Source organism: Manacus candei, unplaced genomic scaffold (genome assembly GCF_025592945.1).
Source record: "Manacus candei isolate 608988 ecotype Guabito, Panama unplaced genomic scaffold, ASM2559294v1 h1tg000028l, whole genome shotgun sequence".
In the NCBI taxonomy this organism is placed as follows: domain Eukaryota; kingdom Metazoa; phylum Chordata; class Aves; order Passeriformes; family Pipridae; genus Manacus; species Manacus candei.
The window spans coordinates 27,127,085-27,151,118 of NW_026138076.1; the positions used below are offsets into that span (position 1 = coordinate 27,127,085).

The 24,034-nt window shown below is 38.4% G+C and overlaps 1 protein-coding gene across 4 annotated transcripts in view; it reads right to left on the minus strand.

The window, feature by feature from the left end:
* The window catches only part of MND1 (meiotic nuclear divisions 1), a 57,911-nt gene that overhangs the window by 32,932 nt on the left and 945 nt on the right, over positions 1-24,034 (minus strand). For 3 of the 4 annotated variants that reach the window (XM_051790569.1, XM_051790566.1, XM_051790567.1), the window contains exons 2-6: positions 22,283-22,348; positions 21,420-21,477; positions 19,612-19,760; positions 3,274-3,348; positions 1,320-1,434 (exon numbers count right to left, since the gene is read on the minus strand). In XM_051790569.1, coding sequence (XP_051646529.1) covers positions 1,320-1,434; positions 3,274-3,348; positions 19,612-19,760; positions 21,420-21,477; positions 22,283-22,348 — 463 coding nt within the window. Of the gene's footprint in view, positions 1-1,319; positions 1,435-3,273; positions 3,349-19,611; positions 19,761-21,419; positions 21,478-22,282; positions 22,349-22,568; positions 22,590-24,034 lie in introns of those variants that run through there. The other variant, XM_051790568.1, reaches the window with a different exon arrangement.

Consider the following 24,034-nt stretch of genomic DNA (forward strand, 5'->3'; position numbering starts at 1 on the left):
GAAGTAAATAGGTATTACACTTCTGTCTCCTTCCCTCTTTCCAGGATATTAGTCTCCACGTTGCAAACTTATGCAGTTGCCCTAGCATTCAAGCTGTGATTTGCCCCCTTGTGCCTGCTATTCAGGAACGTGCTCACCATGACTGGTTCAAAAAAGAGGCTCCTCAAACCATTCAGTGCAATGCTTACTGTAAGGGTACCTCAGCAGTTAAAATACATGACATTACACATCCCTCTGCTGTCAGTATCTGCCTAACCTCGCTCATTTTTACAGCTGGAATCAGCTGGAATGTGTCTTGTCCTCAGGAGAGCAGGCAGCAAGGGATTTACAGCACAGTAACTAACCTCAGGTCTCAAGTTTGCTTATTCCCTGGCATACCATTACATCCTTAGGGAAAGATAACACAGCTGACAAAAAATGTCACAGCCCCTCAAAATAAATAATATCTTTCCAGATTTGGTGTATGCTGCCAACTCTGTTTATGTTCCTGGCTTCCTCTCAGAACATTTCCAAAGCTGTGGACTTTGTTAGAAGAATAAGGAAAGAGGAAGATTCAGCCACATATCTGTTCAGAAAAAGGACTGTGCCTGTTTCTCGTCACTCTGTAGCAGCGTGTTGGCATTACAGCAACATGCAGTGGTGCTTGGGTAGCAATGTAAGAGCCTAATAAATAAAACATGAAAGTTGCAGTAGAGAAAATTCAATAAAATTTCATGCATGCTTTTCATTTTTCATGCTAAGGATCAGAATATTAAGTACATTTCAGTGCCCAATTTTGTATTAAGTATTAAAGTCACTCATCATTCCTTGTATTCCATTAGAATTAGAAACTCCAATCAAAGCCCAGCATGTCAGAGACAGTACAGTCAACAGTGTGATACCATGTTTTCGTATGTGATAATTAAGCATCTCTAATTAAATGCTTATGTTCTAAATAGATAAGTAAGTACCTGTTTTGCCAGCATGGAACTGAAGGTAAGTGGGAACCAGACACTACTCTTCCTACACACATTCTAGGGTTCAGCACAAGTTATAGAATTAATATGGTTCTAGAAGAATGATCCTGACATTAATTCTAAAGCATCAGAATTATGGGATTGTTTGTTAACTGCTCAGTTGTTGGCAGAGTAAATATCAACAAACCCCCTCATATATAATATAACAGAACATAAAAAGAAATGGTCTGTGTACTGTTTTTATTGCTCAGCTTTAAAAAGAAAAGCAGCTAGTTTTTCACTAACCTCTACATATCAGATTTTAAGCTAAAGAAGTGCAGACCTTTTCACGCAAAAGATCACTTTAAACAATACACAACTTACGCATTTCTTCAACAACGTCTGGATCACATTCCCTGTATTTGTCTATTTCTGCCTTTAGCTGCTCTTTTTTCTGCCGAAGGGCAGCAAGTTCCTCCATTAGAGCTGCACGTTCTGCCTGAGGATTCAAAGTATGTTGAGAGACACAAAAAAAAAAAAATACAAACGTTAAAAACAGTAATTATCACACAGAACATTTTTCAAAAAAACAATACATAAATTTAAAAGCTGCTTTCACCACTGCTTTCTGTCAATGAACCACTTGAGCATTTTATTTTATTACACAAAATTCTCAGTGACACTCAATGATATCAAGTACAAACTGGAAGGAAAAAAATTAAGGCCAAAATGGATAAACAAAAGAACAATTTTCTACAACCTTTGAACTCAATGAGATTTGACAAACTCCAAAGAGATCTCTTAATTACTGGGCTTAAAGGTTAAACAGTATTTAGGAGTTCTAGTCTTGTAATTAAAGACAGCACTACAGAAAAACCTACCATCCACCCTTCCACAAACTGATATGCTGTGTATGAACACCCTCTGAATTTATTTTTCTTATTTGCCCACACCACTTGAGAGCAGTTGTCTCAAAAATAAGCTCAGATATTTATGACATGGTAGTCTGCTGGGAGTGTACACAACATCAACCTCAAAGATTCTATCGATCAATAAGAATCTGCAGACACTGACTCAACATGAGCTCTTCCACAGCCAACTCAGCACATACTTCTAATTCAGTCTGTAGTTACAGACAAACACTGTAACTGGCTGATACTCAAATAACTCATGCCAGGGCACTGGGTAGCCTAAAAGAGTCAGATATCACGAGTTTGTAAACCATCAGGTTTTTTACCAGTGGAAATCTCCATGGCAGCCCAGCAGTGTGAGGTGTTCATGGGGGTGGGGTTTTTTTTAGGTTTTGTTAGGGTTTTTTTCCCCAAATATTCCATATTCCCAGAGCTTTTGCCAACAGTGTGGATTCAGCATGTTCTGAAAATGCAGAATGAATGGGAATCAAAAGTTTCCAGATGCTGAGGTATGGATGTAAGATACTCAGAGACCTACACTGTGATCTATATTTTTCAGGACTTCTCCCTGATGTATAATCAGGAACCAAAATATTGGAAACATAAGCCGGAACAGGACTTCCAGGACCAATAGCTTTCTGTAGGGCAGGACACATGCTGGAGCAGACCAAATCTGGAACAGTTAATTTGGAAGGATGACAAGCACAACTGTGTGAGAAACCCACCCATGATTCCCTGATTACAGTTCACTGCGAGTGAGAGGATAAAGAATCACCGTTAAAGGTACTGGCAAAAAGCAAGCTTTAATTAAATTTGTGAAAGTGAGACTTCAACAGAGTTTGATGGCAAGGTTCACTCTATTACTTACTAGATAAAGGAAGCACACATAGGAAAAACCTAGAGTGTTTCTATAAAACAGTTTGGATTCAAAGATTTGGCACTTTACTACAAAATTCAATTCCTCCTGAAAGCTTCTGGCTGTCCCTCTTTTATGCATTGATTTATTGGACTTCAGACAGAGCATTGCAGTGCAAATCTGCAACACAGAACACCGTATCAAGTATTTCTAACAAATACGTTGCTTCATAAATATAGTAAACATAAAGCCTAAATATTATTTTGTAGTGTCAACAGCTTCAGTGTGCAAAGAGCACCAGGCTTACATGGCTGCTCAGAACAGTAATTTAGCAATCTATACTACAAATAAGTTTTAAAAAAACAACTCCAACATCTAAATTTGTCGTTACTAGATTTGGCAGTTCAGCAACCATCGGTGACTGGGTAGTTCACTACACCTCTGGGTAGTGAAAGTTTTAATATATTTTTAAATCTGAAAGTACCTGGAAGGACTACACTAGTATTTACAAGAAGTGCATACTTGTAGCTCTATTTCCTTGTAGGATTGCCTACCCCTCAAAGCAACTTACAGTATCTTCACGTCCAATTTTTGATTTCTGAATGCTTTTTTGCAAAGTTTCTTTTTTCTGACTGCTTTCAGCAAACTGGCAAAGGAAACAAAGAACAAAATCAAACTTATTCAGTAACATATATTAAATATACCTATAAAATGTGTATATATATTAATATATTTAAATAAACAGGGGGATATACCCTTTTAAGATATATATATTTATAACTTATGTAATAAAAATAAACAGAAAATAAACACAACAGCACCCAAATATAAATCTAAGGCTTAGAACCACAGAGAAGAATTACAGGAAGCAACTTAAAGTCTAAGAAATTTTTGCTATGGTGGCACATAATCTTGCATGTTCAGCATGGGACCAAACTCCTATTTCATCCCATGATCTGGCATCGCTATGCAAAGGACTCCATAATATGGAGGCCTTGGATTAGATGATTCTCTTTGGTCCTTTTCCAGCTCTCCCTATTCAATGGAAGCAGTGACAAAAGCTGTAGCAGGTTCACCTGCTCAGCAGCTGACACTGGTATTCCCAAAGTCTGATATGCCACTGGCATGGCCCCAATCCCTTTTACATGCTGGTGAACAGAAGCCTCTATAGCTCAAAGGTCTGTAAAGTGATGGCCCCCTTTTACTGTGCTCCCTCACACTCCTAGACCTCACAGAGTTCTCCTCCTTCACGCCTGAGGTAGAGGAATCTCACAGAAGTCACATCTCACAGGGCTGGTGTGAATACTTCCATTTTCCTGTTATTCCAGGACAAATAAATTTGGAAAGAGAGATCTCTCTCCATTAACCTGCCACCCATCTTGAACCAGGACCTTACAATTTAGTTGGCAGTTTTCCAGAGATACTTTGGAAACTATTTTTAGCTGAGCAGGACATATGACTTGACACATACACAGCATCGGACAAAGCCTCTTGAAATATTAAATGAGATGAATGAGAATTTTAAAAAAAAACCAAACTAGTAAAATATAGTTTGAAAATATAGTTACTGCATTTGAAATCAATACAAAAGGGGGAAAAAAAAGAAAAGAAAAAACAAAGGAGAAACAACAGCATGCTTTTTAAGTACTTTTTGGTTTAGTTTCAAGATGCTTCGAGCACCAGTCAGGTAGAACAGACTAATCAGACTAATTGTGAAAACAACAAGGATGGCTGTCAGAGCCCAGGTTTTATTCTGCCCTACGCCAAAACCCCTCACACGAAGCCTCCACTTCTACATTACCTTTCTTACTGAGGATCCCACTGAGTGGAAAAGCATTTCTAGACATTTCTTGCAATCCCTAGCCTTGATAATTTAACCATATCATTTATATCATGCAGTTGAAACACCAAGGCCCCATTCATACAAAGCAAACTGAATGGTTTTGGACCTATAGTCACTTCTCAATTTCTATTGAAATTAATGTTCGGTTCGTATTTTCAGAAATACATATTAAAAGTAAATTCATAATAAATATCAGGCAGAGCTTATTGCCAAGTCTTGGACATCAGCCAGAACAGAAAAGCCAGAAAAGAAACTCCATGCTGGTGGTCCAGATAGATTAGGACCCAGCCCAACTGCAGCTCACTGGGTTTAGTGGTTCCTTTTATAGTCCAATTTTTGAATATAATTACTCTTTCTGTGTTCATGCATGTGTAAGCATACATACAGACAAGAAAGCTTCCTTTCTAAAAGAAAGTTTTAGTTTTTCTTCAATTTACATAGAAAATATACTAATGGTAAGACATACATAATTTGAGGAAAAATATGTCCCGTTGTTTAGTTATTGCTCTCAGTGAGAGTAACCACAGAGACAGTGTAGGTTTCAGTACGTGGCTTGAAGTACACCAACGTCTTAATTTTGGTGGATAGCTAAACAGTACTCCTGCTGGGCTTTCCAAATTCTTAAAAAATTAGGTGTGTTAGTCCCCACATTATGCCATACTAAACAGAGGGATTATACAGTTCAGAAGAGGACAAGTACTCAGGTGCAGTTTGCAGTTCACAAAGCCCAGGGAAGACAAACGCCAGAGCACACATCATTTGGCACCTCTGAACAAAGAATTTTTCTGGTACAAAACTGGCAGAGGAGGTAGAGAAGACAAGGAGCTTATCTAGGCCCTTATACCACAAGTGCAAAGAAGAAGCTGACGCTCTCTGCAAGAGAGGCCATAAAGGTGTTGTTTTCCCTGTTTTTTCATATTTACGAAGTTCTAAAGGAATTTTTTTTGCATTCACTAAAATGGATGCACAGAAGGAGCTCTCAGGGCATTGCAAGTCATAAAAGCTGGTTTCCAGCTTGGAAGCACGTTTCACAGTATGGCATCTTATTATTTTCTTGATCCTCTGTATTCTACATAATTTAATCATGAAAGAGACACTAATGACAAACTCTGGAGAGAAAGACATTTCTTAGATTCTCACCTAAATAACATGCAAGATTGTCATGCCATGAGGTTCATCTGCCTAAAAGCAAAGATGATTTTTACACAATCTTATTTAAGATTTAGCTTTCTTCTCTCACAGATTTTAATTTTTTTGGATGTTTTGCAGTTTTTAATTGTCCTCACAACCAAAAAATTTACAAAATAAAATGAAACCACAGTTCGTTGTGTATTATTTGGAAGTCACAGTGAGCATCCCCATGACAACAAACAAAAGATGAGAATAAGGAAAGGCATAGCTGAAGGCGGCAAGATATTGAAGAAAAGCTGATGTAGGATAAGGATACAAAGGGTAGGAACAGATGGCCAGGGTCTGTGCAAGAAATCTATGACAAAGGGAAAAGCAGGAAGGTTTGGATACAGAGGTGGTAACACAGCTGAAAATAACTGTAATAAGGAAAGACAATCAGCAAGGATAAAGGAATCTGAGGAAGGATGTATACAGATGATACAATATTTAACTGAAAGGTAAGGGCAAATGGCAGATGACAGCTGACAGGTTATAGGGCAATAAGAGAAAAAGCAGAATTTGCAAGCGTTGTGTATGTATGATAGCAGAGGATGACATCTGGACAAATACGGTAACTTACCTTCCCACTCACCAGTTGTAGAAAAGCATGATTGCAAAGAACAATAGTAGCAGATGGAATATTTCAATCTTTGGAGCAACCTTGGGACATTTTTCAAGGGAACTGGCAAACAATTTCTCAAGGGACATTAACCACTCAGAGGAATGTGACTCCTGCCAATAGCAGTGAGACTGATCCAGTGAAGAAGATATTGTCTCTCCTCTATGTCTCTTGAAAGAGATCACTGGTCTGACACATGAACAACTTTGTGCCACAAGTGTAGGTGACCAGGTATGGAAAAGAAGTACAGAAAGCTTCATGTCTCCAGTCTACCTGACTGCTCTGAATCAGCATATGATTAAGCAAGATGCAAGTAAGTGGCAAAAATATCATTTAGGGGAAAACTGCTCAAAGAATGAGGGGAGACTAAATAATTAAAAATTAAGAAGTTAAAAAGATTCTTCACAAGAGCATTTTCAGTGTTTTCAAAACACACTGGGAGCCTGCAAGAAGACGGTTTAATGAAGAAAGTAACTAACATCTATAAAACAGGAGATCTGGGGAACAGTTTCTTTAATTTTACAGACCAGTGTGGTCAATTAAGTGACCACTGGCCTAGCTTAGACATTAATGCAATCCAAAGTCCCCCAAAGGGATGATTTTTCCTACTCTGCAAAGGCTTCACAATGTTTAGCCATACATTTGTGCAGCAGTTTGTGTGTGGAAAGTGCTATGTGCTGATGATAACCATCAGTTCCATCACAGGCCTTGGGGTCTGCTTTGTATCAAAGGATACAGATTAGACGTACACACATAATTTATAATATAGTATGAACACATTAATACCAGGGTTCCACTTCAGCAAGTCAGTGCTGTACATCTGGAAAAGGAACATTAACCCCAACACATAACAGCAGCAGTTTCAGTTCTATTCCTTCTCAAAACTTGCCTGATAGACTTTTATTCTAGAATAAAAAGCGATTTTTTTTTCTCCAGCCCAAGTTTTTGTTGGTTCTATGCCCACTGGTTCCTAGTTCTTAACCACTCTAACCACCAATATCCCACCAAACATGTAGTTTGTCTCACTAGCATATTAAAATATCTGCAAACCTAGTGTAAGCCATGCAAACACATACCCCGAGTATGTTCAGTGGACAAGAATCAAACCAAGGTCTCATATGTTAACCACCAAGAGCACTCACAGCTGTTAGCCCACTGTCATTATGGTCTTAAAGAGAAATATCATACATTTGGTTTTCTTTCAGCCAAAACACTCAACCAGAAATGGTATTAAAAACTACCGCTATAGTGAGCATCACTCACTGTGGCACTACAAAAGAATAAAAACATCCATTTTTTAATTGTTTGTAACTTGCAAAGTTATTTACTTTAGGTTTGAAGCTCACTGTGCTTTGTTTCAGGCTAAAGGCAAGGCTAGTTTTCTTTTGGCTTATACAAAAGCAGTTCAAGAGTTTTAGGGTGATATTTGCAGTAGTTATTAAAACTAACCCACTACTGAAAAACTTAAATGGAATTGACAGACAGCATGGAGAGAAAGTACTTCAAAGCATTCCTCTAGATTCTAAAGATAGATAACAAAAAAACTGAAGCCAAAAAGCAGCCTAATAATATATAGAGAGCAAAAATGCAAAGATCAACAGCCAAAGAACAACCTGGAAATATTGAAAACAGACCAGTTGTGTTAAAAGAAAGGCACAGAACGATGCAAAAAGGAACCACTCAGCAATTACTGTTGACTAAAACAATAAAACTTTCAAGAGGAAGAAAAGTTCCAAAGGGTAACAGACTGAAGTGCTGAACTGCCTTCTAAAGTACTACACTAAGTAAGCGTACAGCTACTTCTTTTACATACACGGTCACAAATACATACTTCCAAGGGCCTCCAAAGAGACATAAGCAAACTTTTCAGTCAGCTAGTTGTGGTCACAGCAGAGGAGAGAGCTCCACCATGGCCTGCAATACTGCAGCTTCCGTTCTGCTCTCAGGATGCAGCACACCACCCGTAAAATGTCATTTCTCCATATACCCCATCCAGTGAACTGAACTACAGCAGGAGCAGCTACCAGGTCCACTGGGACTTTAATCAGGGATGTGATGTACCCTTAGTGAGGCACAGATAGCAAACATACACTTGTTATGTAAATACAATTAAAAGATCTGGTTTTTTTCTTTTAATGTTTGTGAAAGGAAGAGAAAAGCTGCATGCAAGGTCTTACCCCAAGTCACTCGAAGTTATTTCAGCAATATGAAGTAGTGATTTGTGTTTGCTGGGACTTAGAAGGAGCAACTAGGAAACTGAAATAGTTCCGGAAATACAGGTGAGAACAAGAGTAGAGATCAAAGCAATTTGGAATAAGAATTTGAACTCAGAAACTGAAAAATAAACAAGATTTTTTTCAGTAAGAGAACACCATAAAATGGATGAAAAACAGATTGTAGAAAAAGAGAAGAGTTAGGGCCCACCATATTTCTGTATTCATAAGAACTTTTTTTCTTAAATACTGCATTATAGGTATCCTGGAAAAATGTTCAATCCCAGAACACTCTTCTCTTTACGTATACTACAAATTTTACCACATAAAGATTACCTCATTTTAAATGAAATCTTTGAAAGAGTCAATCCAATAACTTGGGAGAAAGTAGGAAATAAACGTAACTTTCTGGAGAAAAAGGAGACCCATAACACATTACATTTGCTATTCAAAATGAAAGGTTGGTGCACTGGTTTTTTAAAGTGAATAATAGCTGTTCCAAAATATCATACTCCTAATCCTGCCAGTGTGCAAGTTCTGTCTTTTTAATGAAGTACTGAAGAGGTAATGAGTGGGTATTTTTTTTGGTTTAGGACTGTAGCTTATGTCAGTGATTAAAAAAAGTATCAGACACACATACTAAATAAATAAAGGGGTTTTCAGGGAACTAACTGAATAAGTATCAGACTCTCCATATAATTGTCCTTACAACTAAGCACTACAAAGATTCTCAAAAAATAATAATTCCAAAGTTAGAACTTTGCACTCATAAGCAGTATTTATGTGTTTTCCTTGAGTATTCATGTGGGTAATACTGACTTACTTGCCCCTCCCACAAACACAATCAATTTTGTACTCCAAGAATAAATTTAGTCCTATAACCCTGATTTACTCAGCACGCTAACACATAAGGGTGAGACTGAAGTATCACATGGTAAATTAGGCATGGCTCTATTCTCAGGTCATGCTGAATACAAGATGAGTAATTTTTCTTTTTGTTAAATAAAATAGAACGTGGGTTATCTAGAAAAAAATAAGTGAGGAATTCCCCCTCTGCTGGAACCTTCATCCATCCGGGTACAAGCTTTATATTGCTAGTTTCAATTATTTTAAAGATTATTCCTATATAGTAAACCCCTTTACATTAAAGGTAGTTTTTAATTCAAATGTTTTCCATCTTTTTAGATTTGCCATAATAATTAAGCTAAAGTTTACTAAGAGAAGTCTTGTCATGAGCTTTTGTTTTTGTTTCATTCATTTGCAACATCATTTGATAAGTACTAGTTATGCAATAGAAAAAAAACACCCCAGGCCAACCTCCTTAATAGACAAAAGGTGAAAGAAACAGTTGTGCAGGCTGAATAAAAGAACTGAATTTCTGTGGCTGCTTTCAGAGTTGGCATAATTGGCACGACCTGAGGGACAGATGGTTGTCTACTCAGAAACAGATACCAAGTATGCCCCAATCAACCCCAAAAACCCACCCCAAAACAACAGAAAAACAGCTGAAACACTTTATTCTCCAACACTGTTTCACAAATGCAAGTAGTCTAATAAGGAAAGCTGAAAGAGCTTCAAAAGACATTCACATGACTGACAGAGCTATAGAAAATTTGAATACCTGGACATGAAGGATATGCTTGTTACTGCATATTAGTGTATTTACTAAACCCAGAATGTCCAAGGTGATAGTTAACAGGTCTGTTCAAGGCAAAAAGAACATCGAAAAATATTTTCCCTTAAAAAGAGGGGGAGAGAAAGAAGAAAAGTTTTAATTTTCCCCTAAAGGGCTTTTAAAGATTGCTATCCTAAGCAGCTGGGCTATACACTGACAATGCCTTCAGGGACTAAATACAGACAGTCCCAAGATAAAACACATTATTCATCTGATATTCCCTGAGCTCAAGTCCTGCTTAAATACTACAAAAAACAAATCAAACTTTATTCCACAGACTCTTAAAAATGCCCAAATTCTACACTGTGATATTATCAGTAAAATACATCTATCAAATTTCAGAGTTTTGACAGCAGTCTTACAAATTCACTCCTGCCAATTTCATCATTTTTAAGTAATGCTCAGACAGATAACCAAGTCATCAACAATTCCTGATACATAGAACAGTCTTTGATGGAATTATCATGTGTTCAAAAATAACGAGCTGTTTGGCTGTTATAAGGAAGACCTTTCCTCTAAAGTCTCCCTGTTCAAAATAACTTCACACATTTTGGTTTTATACTCTGGTTTTTTTCTATTTTTTTTTTTTAATTCCTTTCAAAAGAAGAAAATGCTATGAATGTAGACTTCTATAATTGTATGCTGGTAGTTTATTTCTGCATGTGTGCTAATTTTCTAAAATAAAATATGCTTTATTAATTGAATTACAATATTTTAAGGTGAAAGTCAAAGTTCAAATTAAATAGGATTACGACTAACTGTGTCCATCAAATCCAGCTTTGAAAGTAGTATTGCCTCTGCCCTATCCCTAGGCTGGAAGCTCCTGGCCTTATAGCAGAGGCAAACTTCCAGACAGCACAGAACACCTAACCCTTTAAACTTCCTTGGGATACAGAGTTTCTGTTGATATGCTGTACTGTCACTGTCACTCACACTTGCCATGCCCACTGTGGGGCACAGGGAGACATGCAGGGCTGCATCTGTGCCAGCTCTGACTGGGCTTCTGGGGTGCAAGGCCCGTGTTTACTCCCAGTTTCTTTTCATTTCAGATTCACAATTTCATTGCAATGTCAGGGACTAAGTCAGCAGCCAGTATGCAAGCCTCTTCGAAAAGGTAAACTGTGAGATGATATCACCCAAAAAACTGACAGTTTCACAGAAAACACTGTTTGAAAAACCTGTTGTTCTTTCCTCCATTATATCAGGAAGAATATATAATATACACTAGTGGGGGACGGTAATGATATATCCTTTTTAATATAATAGGAATCTTCTTCAAATCTATTTTATAATCTTTAGAGTTCCTACAGAGGCAGTGTTTTTAAAAAAAAAATTGCTCTTAAATCATGCCAATTTTACCTTATGCTCATCCAGAAGGAAGGAAAGGGAAATCTACACTTCACAGTTGCCATCCATCTAGTTACATATGAGCAGCTAGTAAAAGGAAAAGCATGAAATTCAACTAATGAACACCAAATTATGAAGTTGCTTAATTCTAACAGAAGCCTCCAGAGCACTGTATTTTTAGAAGTCTGCCATGACAGCAGTAACTAAGCATAGTCTCCAGGGCTTTGTAGCATGCCATAAAACATAATTCCAGAAGGCTCTAATAAATTACAGCATTAGAAGAGTATTCTCTGCTGGACATTTTAGGACTTACTAAATTCAGAATCATTTCAAGGCATCACCATTTTTCACATGCAAGATGCAAAGAGGCTAACAAAAACCCTGGACTGTTCAAATAAAATGTTATTAGCATTTTCCAGGAGACTAATCCAGAGAATAAGCTTTACAGGATCAACAAACAAACCAGCACAGATAAAATCAACGTATTTGCAATGTTTAAATGATGCAAATTCTCAGGCTTAAATTTTAAACAAATTCTTGTTTCAAAGGGAGCTCTTCACTGCTCCAGCTCCCTCTGGATGGTATGATGTTAACTAGTCAGACCATACCAGCTTTGCAGTGGGCCTTTTCTTTATGAGTCTAGTCCTTTAGTTCAAATAAAGTGTACAGGTGAGTGAAAGCCTGCAGCAGGGAGGGGTCACTAATTGCCTCTGTTGGGAGAGTCATGAGGCAGAATTAAATGGAATCACTCAGCACACTGGGGCTGCAGACTATCAAAGTGGCCAGGCTGACCCAAGGAAGAATAACTAAATAAATAAGGAGAAAGCTAAATGACATGTCCTCAAATAAGAGGGAAAAAGGGAGGCCCAGCATGGATATGGGAAGACTGCTCTAACACGTTAGTCAACACACTGGGATCCTGCCTATGTATTATAGAATCACAGAATCTTAAGGGTTGGAAGGGACCTTAAAGACCATCTGCCATGGGGAGGGATGCCTCCCACTAGACCAGGTTGCTCAAGGCCTTATAATGGGCATTAAAAGACAGACATCTTTAGCAATTAGACTTTTATTTTTCCTGGAAAGGGACATCTATTATATTTTCTTCAAGCTAGCAAAATTAAATTGTAAGCATACATATGTCTAAATCAATGAACGAGAAAAACGCCTAAATAAATAATTCCTAACACAAGTCACAGGCATTAGCTGCAGAAGTTCTGATGTACTTCTCTGGTTTTAGAGGACAATTCTTTAACTACGCCACCTACTCCCTATCATTAATAAAATATATACAAAAAGATAGCGTTGAGCTTTTCTAAAAGGTATTTCAGTAAAGCTTAAAATCATGATAAACCTTAAGACACTTTATGCCTGCAAGTCCTTTATTTTCGATAAATGAAAAAAGTTGTTTAAAAACACACTGAATACTGCATTACTACAGCTTTTCAACTGATCATAATGTGAAAATCTTACATCCAAAAAAATAACCTGTTCTGTCAAAAGCATTAGGTCATGGATTCTAAAGGTGTTGCACATGCACCTGTAAGAACAGCTCATCACTTCCATAAGGTAAAAAACCCCCAGTGAGATCCTGAATTCAGAACCGTCAGAGGCTGAAAATTGCAATAGAGACCTGAGGTATGCAAGGAGCTTTGGTAAGGGCCGATAGTGTACCATCTGCTGAGGTACAAAGCAATGCCAAAAGCTTGCTTCACAACAATAGGGCCTGCAGGCACTCCCTACTGATTCAAAGCGGCAGCCAGGGCACATCTTGTCCAGCAGCTTCAGCAACATCACCCGACTCCAAGCACCATCAGGCTTATTACTCCTCACTGAACATGACATCTCCACGGATTTGTACCTCCGTTCAGGGTTGCTTTTAGCCAGCCACCACTGAGCATTTGTACCTACTTGCAGTCCAGAAGCAATCAAACTGTGTGGAAATACCCCAACAACTTAGTGAATCAACTGGATTAAGGAAGAGGCTGCTCAGACTGAAACAGTTTGGGCAGCAGAAGTTTCCTGAACTTCAGTCAGTGGTCTCAATCGGACTCTGTTTAACAACTTCCCATGCAGTAACCCAGTCACAGTATTTAAGGAGGAAAAATACACCTAAAAGGATAGAAATAAACCCAAGCTGCATCTTGAAAGAACTTTCTGATAGTTAAAACTCAAAATGTTCTGTGTGCATTCTAAACAAACATGGTTCTCTCCTTTTAGTTATGTTGTCAAATATCTTCAGGATGATTCAAGCCACACTACTCACAATACGATTATTTTTTTCCATTAACTATTTTCAAACAATGTGCATTCCTAACATAAGCATTTCCTAATATAGCATTGCCTCAGGTTATTTTTTTACTAAAATAAATCCTTTTGCTTTTCATATTTCAATGCTCATAAGTACAATCAATTTGATACATATGAAGTCACTTTATTTCAACATGTTGGTTTTTCGGTAGGGTTTTTTGTTTTGTTTTGTTTTAAACTAGCTGCCAAATGAGAGTTAGGATGTATTGACTTCTAAATACTTCCCTTGGCTCAATATACAAGTCATGGGAAGTGAAAATCCCTCCTCTTACCAACCCTAGGGCAGGGATTTAAGGAATGAAACATCAACTAATCCTTTTTATCTTAATTAACACTGGCCCAATGCAATGCTTGGTGGGAGAAAAAAAATTGCCATAAACTCTCAAATCTCTGTTGCTCATGAGTATTTTGATGCGAGCACAGGAAACAGCACAAAAAGTCCATCCTGTATCCTGCTCGCAAAGATTCTGTTCAATCTTTTTTGCAGTGCAACATGACACCATCCTGCTCTCAGTTGGAACAGAAGCTCTAATACTGTTTGCTGTTAAACTTTCCCTTGCAAAGCCTAAGAATACAAAAGATTAACCCCCGGGAAAGCAACACCAGGAGAAATAAGGTGAGACAAACAACAATAACACAGTGAAATGAACGGGTTTGAACTGAACAGTGAAATGAACTGTTACAACACCAGACGGAGGAAAGGAAGCAAACTGGTTGTTTCCCCAAGCTATTGGACTACAGTACTCCCAATACTCTCAATAGTTACACTAACAACCACAATATCTTTGAAGTACTTGGTATTTCAGGTCCCTATCTGCTTAAAGTACTACATTATGCTTATGGCAATCCTCTATAACCTTATGGTTCCAACATATATGCCTGTCATACTGAATGCCAGACACTCTTCAATGTCACCAAGGACCATTGAAATTGCTTCTGCCTCCCTTAGGCCCTGCCATGTCAGTACTAAACCTGCCCTGTGCAACTCCAGCTGAGATGCCCTCTGTCACACTGGCTATGGCAGACAACGTGCTGGAGAGATGGGACACTCCTCATGGCTTCTGAGGATCATGGTTTGCAGACTCATCAGCCCTTGTGAGACAAAGGCTCACTGTTACTAGTTACTTCAATTAATGCTTAATTGAAGCCACTACAAAGCAAAATGCAAACCAGCATTAAATCACCTAGAACAGTTGCAAGTGTTTTACCCAAGACACAGACGAAAAAATGAAAGAAAATCTAAGCTGAATCTGTTTATACTACGGCTACATCAGAAAGGTTTCTCTTTTCCTCACTCATTGATAGGCCATTTCCTACCTGATAACACTGTTGTCAAGTTTTTGGCTGCATACGTCTTCTCCTCTTTAGCAGGCAACATATCCTTCACATTCATGTCCCTTCTGCAACAACACATCCAGCAGAACAATACAAAACCCCAAATACGCAAGGGAGCTAATTTTATGAAACACATTGGCAGCTCTTGCCCAAGATTGAACATGGCTGTCATTATCCAGTCTCCTCATTTTATGCAGGCTACACAATCAACAAAAAGCAGTGGAATCACCAATAAATGATGATCTTTCTGTTACATGGTGCAAGTCAAATTCTTTGTTAGTTTAATAAAAACCCCAAGCATCCAATATTGTTATGCCGAGAATAAAATCTCATTTTATCTAACTATAAGTGATCACAGGTTACTCAAAGCTTCAGAATACAGCAGGAAAATACTGATAAAGAATAAAACCATATCCTTTTCTTATTAAAGGAAAAAACTCACAACCTAAGCACCCTGCCAGTAAAGCTTCCACAGCTCTCTGGACAGGTGAGGTTCCACTAAAAATTTCTTCACTTACAAACATTGTTAAAACAGTATTTCTCAGTCCACACCCTTGCTATGGTTTCACCATCTCATAGCTGTACCCATCTAACTAAATGCAACTGCCACATGCAAACAAACCAAATGTGTGTATAAACCCATCTAACTACAATGCAACTTCCAACTTCTTTCACTTTTTCAGTGGTCCCCTTCACAGCTGCATAAGCATAACCAAGAGATGAAGAACAAACATCTGGCAGAAGGTATAAACCTTTAAAAGCAGCCATGTCACTGCAAAATAAATCAATACAAACTCCACAGGCACCTACTTAGCAATTCTCTTACTCTGTGAGCTACTGGAAAAAACAGCAGCAGAAGCATCTGCTGTCCTTGCTTTTCAGAAAAACAGGAAGAAGTCCAAACAGTAACTCTGAGTTAGAGGGCAGCACCAAGATCCTAAACCTAATTAGATCAGCACAAGTTTGCCACATATATAAGTTCAGGGATTAGTGCCCCTCTCCAAACACCTGCCCCCACAAAAGCAAGCTGAAAGGTGGGGTCAGGGAGGTGAGCTGTCAAGAAACTTTAGCATTATTTTTAATTGTCATAGCGCTGCACAAAGGGATCACACTAATGATGTCATATATCCTTATAGAAAAAAAATCTAGGGTATACCAGAAGCCCTGTGAAGTGCAACTTCAAACATCTGGGCAAAACTCGCTTGCTCTTCATCATGAATACTGAGTCAGACTTCTTTGCTACTGAGTAAATTGGGGTGTGGCTTATTAATCACTAAAAAATCTGAAACAAAAGAACTCTTTCAAGAACAGTTCCCAAACCAGCCTCCCCACAATCACAAGTTCTGTAAGATACAGAATACTGTGAGCAACTTGTCTAGAACATGCTGAAGTACCAATGTATGCAGGCAAAAGGTCCTGTAGCAGGCCCAACCTGTCAAACCTAAGCCTCAGAGATATGAATTAATAGAAGGATTTGCATCATGGAGAAGATTGTTCTGTTCCTCCAAATTATTTTCAAATGTCTTAGTTCAGCATTAGAGATCACTCCTTTCCCTTCACTATTTACCCTCAGCAAACAAAGATATTGTCTCCTGGTAAAAAGCCTTAACTGCAGTATGAACTAAACTGCTGGATTTTTAAACATGCTTTAAGTAAGGCAGCTTGATTCTGGCTTTTAACTGCTAAAGAAGGAGACCAACTCACAAGTTACCAATCAATCTGGACAAGACACAGAAGCAAAGCATATTTCTCAGCATGCCAAAAGCTGTATACAGGAAAGATCAAAGGCAACATGCAACAGAAATGGTAAAATAGCTGACTTTTTTCTTCTGCTTTACATGTTCTGACAGGAAGTTTTGTGATACTCGGTGACTGGGTTTAGAAACCCTTAAGAAAATCTGTATGTGTTCACATCAAGAAGACTACAAACACCAAAACAGCTAATTTGAACTCACAGACAGAATCTGTTATCATCTTGTAAAAATGTTCAGAGAGCTATTCATTGAAAATGCCACCTTTCCACTGTGTCAACAGGGAAGTTATGTTCAGCTAGTAAAAATGCTTTTCCCTGAAATGCTGAAACATTTCAAGTCTCATCAGAAAAGCGAGGTAATGAATAGAAGTACTTTACAAGACTCATAACATGGTCTAAAGAGAGCTCTTATACCAATAAACCCACATACAAGGAGCAGGACTTGGTTTGCAAATGAGGGTCTGGTATAAAAATATTTCTTTTTAATAGTTTTATGTTGCAAAACTGTTCATATCAGCATGGTTTACTTCCTACACAGAAATAATCATAAAATGATGTTACAATACAGTAACTACATGCTTATTATAATTCCACAATAATAGACGGTTTTGTGTTTAATAATGTAAAAGTACATTTAAAGCAGTACAGCATATTTTTGTAGATAACTCCAGGATATTTATGGTGGAACACATTAGTTGGATTCTGCAAGACATTCATCAGGGTATGCTAGAGACCTGCTTGACCAATTATCTTTGAAATTCATGATGGGACTAGGCCCAAGGGCAGAGAACCAACCAACTCCTTCATTCAGCTACTTGAGTATAATATGGAGTATGAGCAACAACAGAAAATTCACAAGAGCAAATCATTTGCACTGAACAAGACAATGGCACCAGACCGTTTGGTGAACAGAGACAGAATTCTGGCATGTATTTGTTCAATTGCTCAGGTGGCATTTATGTTCTGGCAGAGTAAACAGCCTGATCTAAAACTTTCATGAATATACTAGTAAGTTGAGTAACTTTGCTAGGGAATTCAGTTCCAAGTCAGTGCAGAGTTAAACTAATCTCTTGTTTCAGACAGATGAAACTTCACTGGAGTAAGAATCAGTGCATTGTTACTACCAGTTCATAAAAATTAATTTAAGCTCAGTAGTGCCAGATTAAGTCCATCCTTGAAAACAGTGCAACTATATCCAGTTAAATCAAACTCCTTTTTCAATTCAAGCTGGGGAAAAAAACTTTTTTTTTTTTTAATTATCTTGATATAATTGTATAAATATAATGAAGTAGCTGAAGTTGACAACACTGCACATAAGAAGGCCATGATGATACCAGAGCTATGCCTGAAGAAAACAAAGTCTGTAAAAATGTTCAGATGCTACCAATAATTTTGCATTAATTCAAATGATTTTTTTATTAAAGACTATAATGCTAAATAAGCACGGGAAAACTTGGCAGTGTTGTGGTGCAATCACACATGGTCTCATAAATCTATTTTGTTGATCTTGTTATCGTATACTCCCGTTGCAAATAAACTGAAAGACAGATGCTTTCCCACTCCCATTAGAAGAAGCAAGAAAGACAGTTCCTAAGAAGTAGTTAAGAACCAGACCAACAGAACAGCAATGCTGCAACAAAAGACTGCCTTGCTCTTCTGCAGAAGAGCCTACCCTTCCCCTCTACTCCACCCTGGTGAGGCTGCATCAGGAGTGCTCTGCCCAATTCAGGAAAGACAAGCAATTACAGAGGGCTATGGAGATGATGAGGGGACTGGAGCACTATTCTTACAAGGAAAGGCTGAGGGAGCTGGGCCTGTGCATCTGGAGAAGAGATGACTGTGAGGGCAGGTGTCTACAGGATGGAGCCAGACTCTTTTCAGTGGTGCCCAGTGAGAAGACAAGAGTCAACAGGCACAAATAGGAAGTTCCATGTAAGTAAGAGGAAAAACTTCTTTCCTTCGAGGGTGACAGAGCACTGGAACAGGCTGCCCAGAGATGCTGTGGAGTCTCCTTCTCTTATAACCCGGATGTGATCATGTGCAACCTGCTCCAGGTGAACCTGCTCTAGCAGGGAATTGGACTAGATGGTCTCCAGAGGTCCCTTCCAACCTCAGCCATTCTTTGATTCCTTGATTCATGACCAATTTGCTCTTCTCTCCTACTATAAGTACAGTATGGGATTACAGAAGTGCTCACAAATTAAGCCATAGATAAAGCAGAGAGGAAAGCACAATGGCCATAATGAGAAACCACTGCCACATTTACTCAGGTTATGCATTTCAGCACTCATGACTTTTACATTATTACCACAGGATGGCCTACATTATGTAAGAGACACAAAACCATACACTACCTAAATATTTTGAGTCCTTAAATGACACTTTGCATCATGAATAACATACTTCCAGCACCAAGTAGATAAAAAGTGTTCTCAAGCTCCAACAAGAACTTCCAACATTTTTCTGATGTGACAGTAAGATAATGAGAACATCCTACCATGTGTGACAGATAATTCCTATAGTAAAAATCTCTGTGTGTGGGCATGTACATTTGTACACAAGAGATATAAACAAGAATGATCAGGGGGTATAAGAAAAGCAAACCCATTCAGATAAAGAAGTATTTTTCATAAAATAAATTTACCTGAGACTCCAACTCCTCCAATTTACGCTTCCTGGCATGAAGAGCTTTACTTGGAAAAGCCCAGAAATAATTGGAAGTTCCAATTCTATCAGTGTCCACCATGCCATCGTCAACTAGGCTTTGCAGAATCTCCTTCACTGACATCGAGGCTAACAAAAGCAAAAATATCAAATTAGAACTGCATAGCATCTAAACTATGGAGAATTATGAATAAACAACCCACCATCTATAATCACCTGTATGAATATTTTACTCTAATATTAGTCAGCTAGCTAGAAGATTTCAAGAGGACACCCACCATGCCAGAAGCTTCCCTTGAAAGCATGAATCTCTTTGAAATCAGCAGTTTGTTCCTAAAGACTGCTATTCTGCACATCTGCTAACAGTTATTTGCAAAACACCACTCATGAGTACCATACAACATACACGCATAGCACAGTACAATACCATAACAAACCCATGAGAGGTACTTCAGAAGTTGTCCTGCAATCTTAATTTTAATATGGATTAATTTACAATTTCTTGATTAGGAGTGTAATTACATTTCACTTTGTAATGCTTATCAAAGCATTTAATAGCAGCAGAGGTACTAAAGCCATGAGTCTACAGACTCAGGAGGGACAGATTCTACTCTTGATTTTGTTCCAATACAGAACCTCACCTGCAGTTACAAGGACCCAAAGCGTTTCTGAACATAATTGATCATTTTTTAGCAAATCTGTGGTATAAGTCACCATTTTAAAAAATGATGCCTGTTAACAAAGCAAAATCGTTATATTATCCTCAAGTGTTGAAGATATAAAGACTTTGGAGCTCATTTATGGGTTTTGGTATTTGATGTTCAATTTCTAGTCTAAAAGGGATCCCAGATCAAAATCTATGTTTTGGAAGCCATAGGTTGGATGCCAGGATGGGGCCTTTCCACAGGCTAGTCATTTTTCTTTTCAGAGTAACTGGGGCTTGTGTTGTGTGGCTAAATGCCTTCATATGCAGAGGCTGGATGACTTTGGATTATTCAAAGATGTTAATGGTTTTAGAAACTCTACAGTTGATTTTTAAATATTAAATTCTACTGCTTGTATTTACCACAAATTACAACCGAATATACGCATTTGCAAACCAATCAAGACAAGCACCACGTCTCTTCAGAAGCCCATGAGTGCCTGTTAGCTGCTGACACAATTGAAAAACTCAGCTTTGTGATATTTACATCTGCAGTTCTTTCAGCAAGTTCATTTACTCTTGCAATGCCACCAAGATATGACAGTCAAGGACAGTGGTAACTACATGAACATTCTGCTTTGCCCCCCTTTTGTCAATGAACATAGAAGGAAGAAGAATGAGGAACATATAAAACAATTCAACAGCATAAGATAAATCCTCTTGGACCTAATCCTAAACCAATGGATCTCATGAGGAAGGCTTTCATTGAAAAGAAAAACTCCTTCCATCTACAGCTGTCCAGCCATTTTTGGAGGGGAACAGCTCAACAGAACACTGTTGGTGTATGTTTGGACTAGCATTTTAAAATATTTATGACGTTACAGACAGATCTTTAAAACCCGAGTGCATATAATGATTTCATACACTGAAAGTCACTGCAAGTCAGGCAACTTAGAGCCTAGGAAAGCCCCCATCCCATGTCACTTTTAACACTACAGCCCTGCCATTGACCAGTTTCCCATTCTAGATATTTTTTCCATTATTACAACCACAGGCCTAAAATTGTAGCCAGGAAAATTTACGCTACTTGACCTGCCCCAAAAATGATTAATGGTTCAAGGGAAATAACTTTCATAAACACTTACTAATCCCTTTTTCTTTTGGAGCAATCTTCTCTATATCCTTCAACTGGAACACATCTTTCTGTGCAAAACATGAAAGACAATTTAGTTCCAAATGACAGCATCATCTAAGCCTGAGTGTTTCTTATACTAAATCAATGCCAACAGCAGCAAGTAGAAAATACACTGTATGTTTTGGTTTTGCTAGGGAAATGGGCTGCATATTCCTCAACAGAACTGGAATGTTCTTGAGAATTAAATAATAAGAAAAATACTATTATTGTAACAAGCCCTGTTCTTTCCTTTGGTACTGTAAAGTCACCATATTTTGCCTAGTTAGACCATAAAGCCCTTAGGGCACACAGAGCCCAGGTCAGATTGCCAGCACCAGATGCACCACATTGCTCAAGTACTTGGGTCACAGTACTTTTTTTAATAGGTGAAACACGGTGGATAACATATGGATAACATACAACTGAAGCTCTGCTTTTGTATCTCCAGGTCTCTTCCCCCCAAGGACCTCTTCTAGGTCTGCTCTCAACTTTTCTAACACTCAGATTTTTTTTCCTTTTCCCCTAAAATGCAGTGAGCTACCTCCTAATCTCCTACTGTCCCTCTTATGGTAACAGACTCAAAAAGAGACAATGTGCATAGGTAGCACATAAAGATTTTAACACATCTGTGCATGTCCATGCCTTGGCTCCACCAGGAGATGATCCACCTGATTAGAAGCTAAATGAAGGAAACTTTGTGCCTGTAATTTATTAACTGATGACACAGGGCATCAGTGAAATGCATACTGGGATACAGAGTTGATCTGCAGTTAAGCTCCTTTCAGGACATGCTTTCCCACCAATGTAAATGCAGGATAATTACAAGTTACTTACTGTTTCGAAAAAGATCTCCATCATGCGAGCTCTCTTCTCCTCAAAGCTCAGACCTTTTTTCTTGGACTAGAACAACGAAAAGAAAAAAAACTCAGCTATTTGAATAATTAACAGCTGCTCAGAATTCAAATCTATTTACCTCTAAGTTATAGTCTCCATCCTTTAAAATACCTTACCACAAACCCCAGGCTTTCTTTGCAAACTACTTCTTCTTGGTCACTACACCAAGCTCATCCACCTGCAATCTATTAAATGGAGAAACCTACCTTCTAAGTTTGGAACTGACCTTTCACACAATCCAATCCAGCTCCAGATTCAAGGTTTCTTGACAAATACCAATCCCAAAGTGTGTATTTATACCAAACGCACACAAATGTTTAATAGTCCTTAGAAAAGAAGGAATATCTTTTGAAGTTTTTTTAATAATTGTTTTCTAGCTTTTAATATACACACAGTACTGTCAGATGAAGGCCGTTAAGGTTTTTTTTAGGAGATAAAGAGCATTTTGAGGTATATATTTCTTCAAATGTCCTACCAAACTTTATAATTTCAAGGTCATATTTTAAAAGCTTTGCTTCGTTTATTTCTTATCTCTGCAGTTGTGTGACCAAGCAGTAAGTAACATAGGTTGAACTTGAAGCAAAAGGCAGAAATGGCTACTCACAAACTGCTACCACCAATACCAAACTGAGAAATAGTCTCCTCTGATGACTTTCAAAAATGGTATTTTGACATGCCCCTTGTAAAATTAGGATATAAAACATTTCACAGAGAATTGCAGTTTTATTAATAGCATTTAGCATAGTCCACAACAACTTGAAAGCAACTGCCATAAAGTGAATCCGAAAAGTTTCCCCTTGCCCCACTCCCTACTTCACAAGCTGTGTGTGGCTACAAGAAATTGAAAGAGGGATAGAAAGAACACCAGAGGTTGCTGGCAAAAAAAGGTCTCATTTAAAAAAAGCCAAAAGACATATATATTATCGCCCTTGAGTCAATGGAAGTGGGCATTCTAATAACATGATGTTTTGAGAAAGACATGGTTTTGTTTCCAAGTGTCAACAGAAGGGAGTCAATACCATTTCTACTTTTAACAGTTGCTTCCTTCTTAAATAAATCATATGATAGGGCAGCACAACATTTAAAACGTGCGCCAAGAGCAAACCGGCCAGACTGACTTAATTTTAAAAAATAAAAGGTAGCTTATGAAACTACAATAACAGAGACAGGAAGAGAAGCAATTCAATACTATATTTAACAAAAGCACCATTACTTTTTTTTTTTTAAGTCTCCTCCCTTCTGCTTTAGCCAGTGATGCCCGATGCCAGCACTGATGTCACAACTGTCTCCTACGATGTCACTACATTGCAGGATTAAAGCCTGGAGCCGCCACATACATGCGAGTAGGAGCACGAACGGAAAGCAGACTGATTAACTTCCATCTCCCTGCCTTCCCAAACAGCCCCGACACCGTCAGCAGCCAGAGCAATAAAACCTGTACGTGCATGACGCGGAATCCAAGCGGCCTTTCTGAAAGCAGGTGCTCGGGCGCCAAGTTTCACATCCGCGCTCCGACAAACGGAGCGAAGCAACCAATCAAAGCGCGCTCCAAATAAATGTTATTAACTTTCACCTCGATTTCTCCCTCCTACGCCGCTGGCAGGTGCTCCCCACCACAAATACAGATCGCACCGGGCGCACCCCCTCTGCCCTCGCTCACGCTACCGCAGGCAGAGGCGGGTGTGCGGTGCC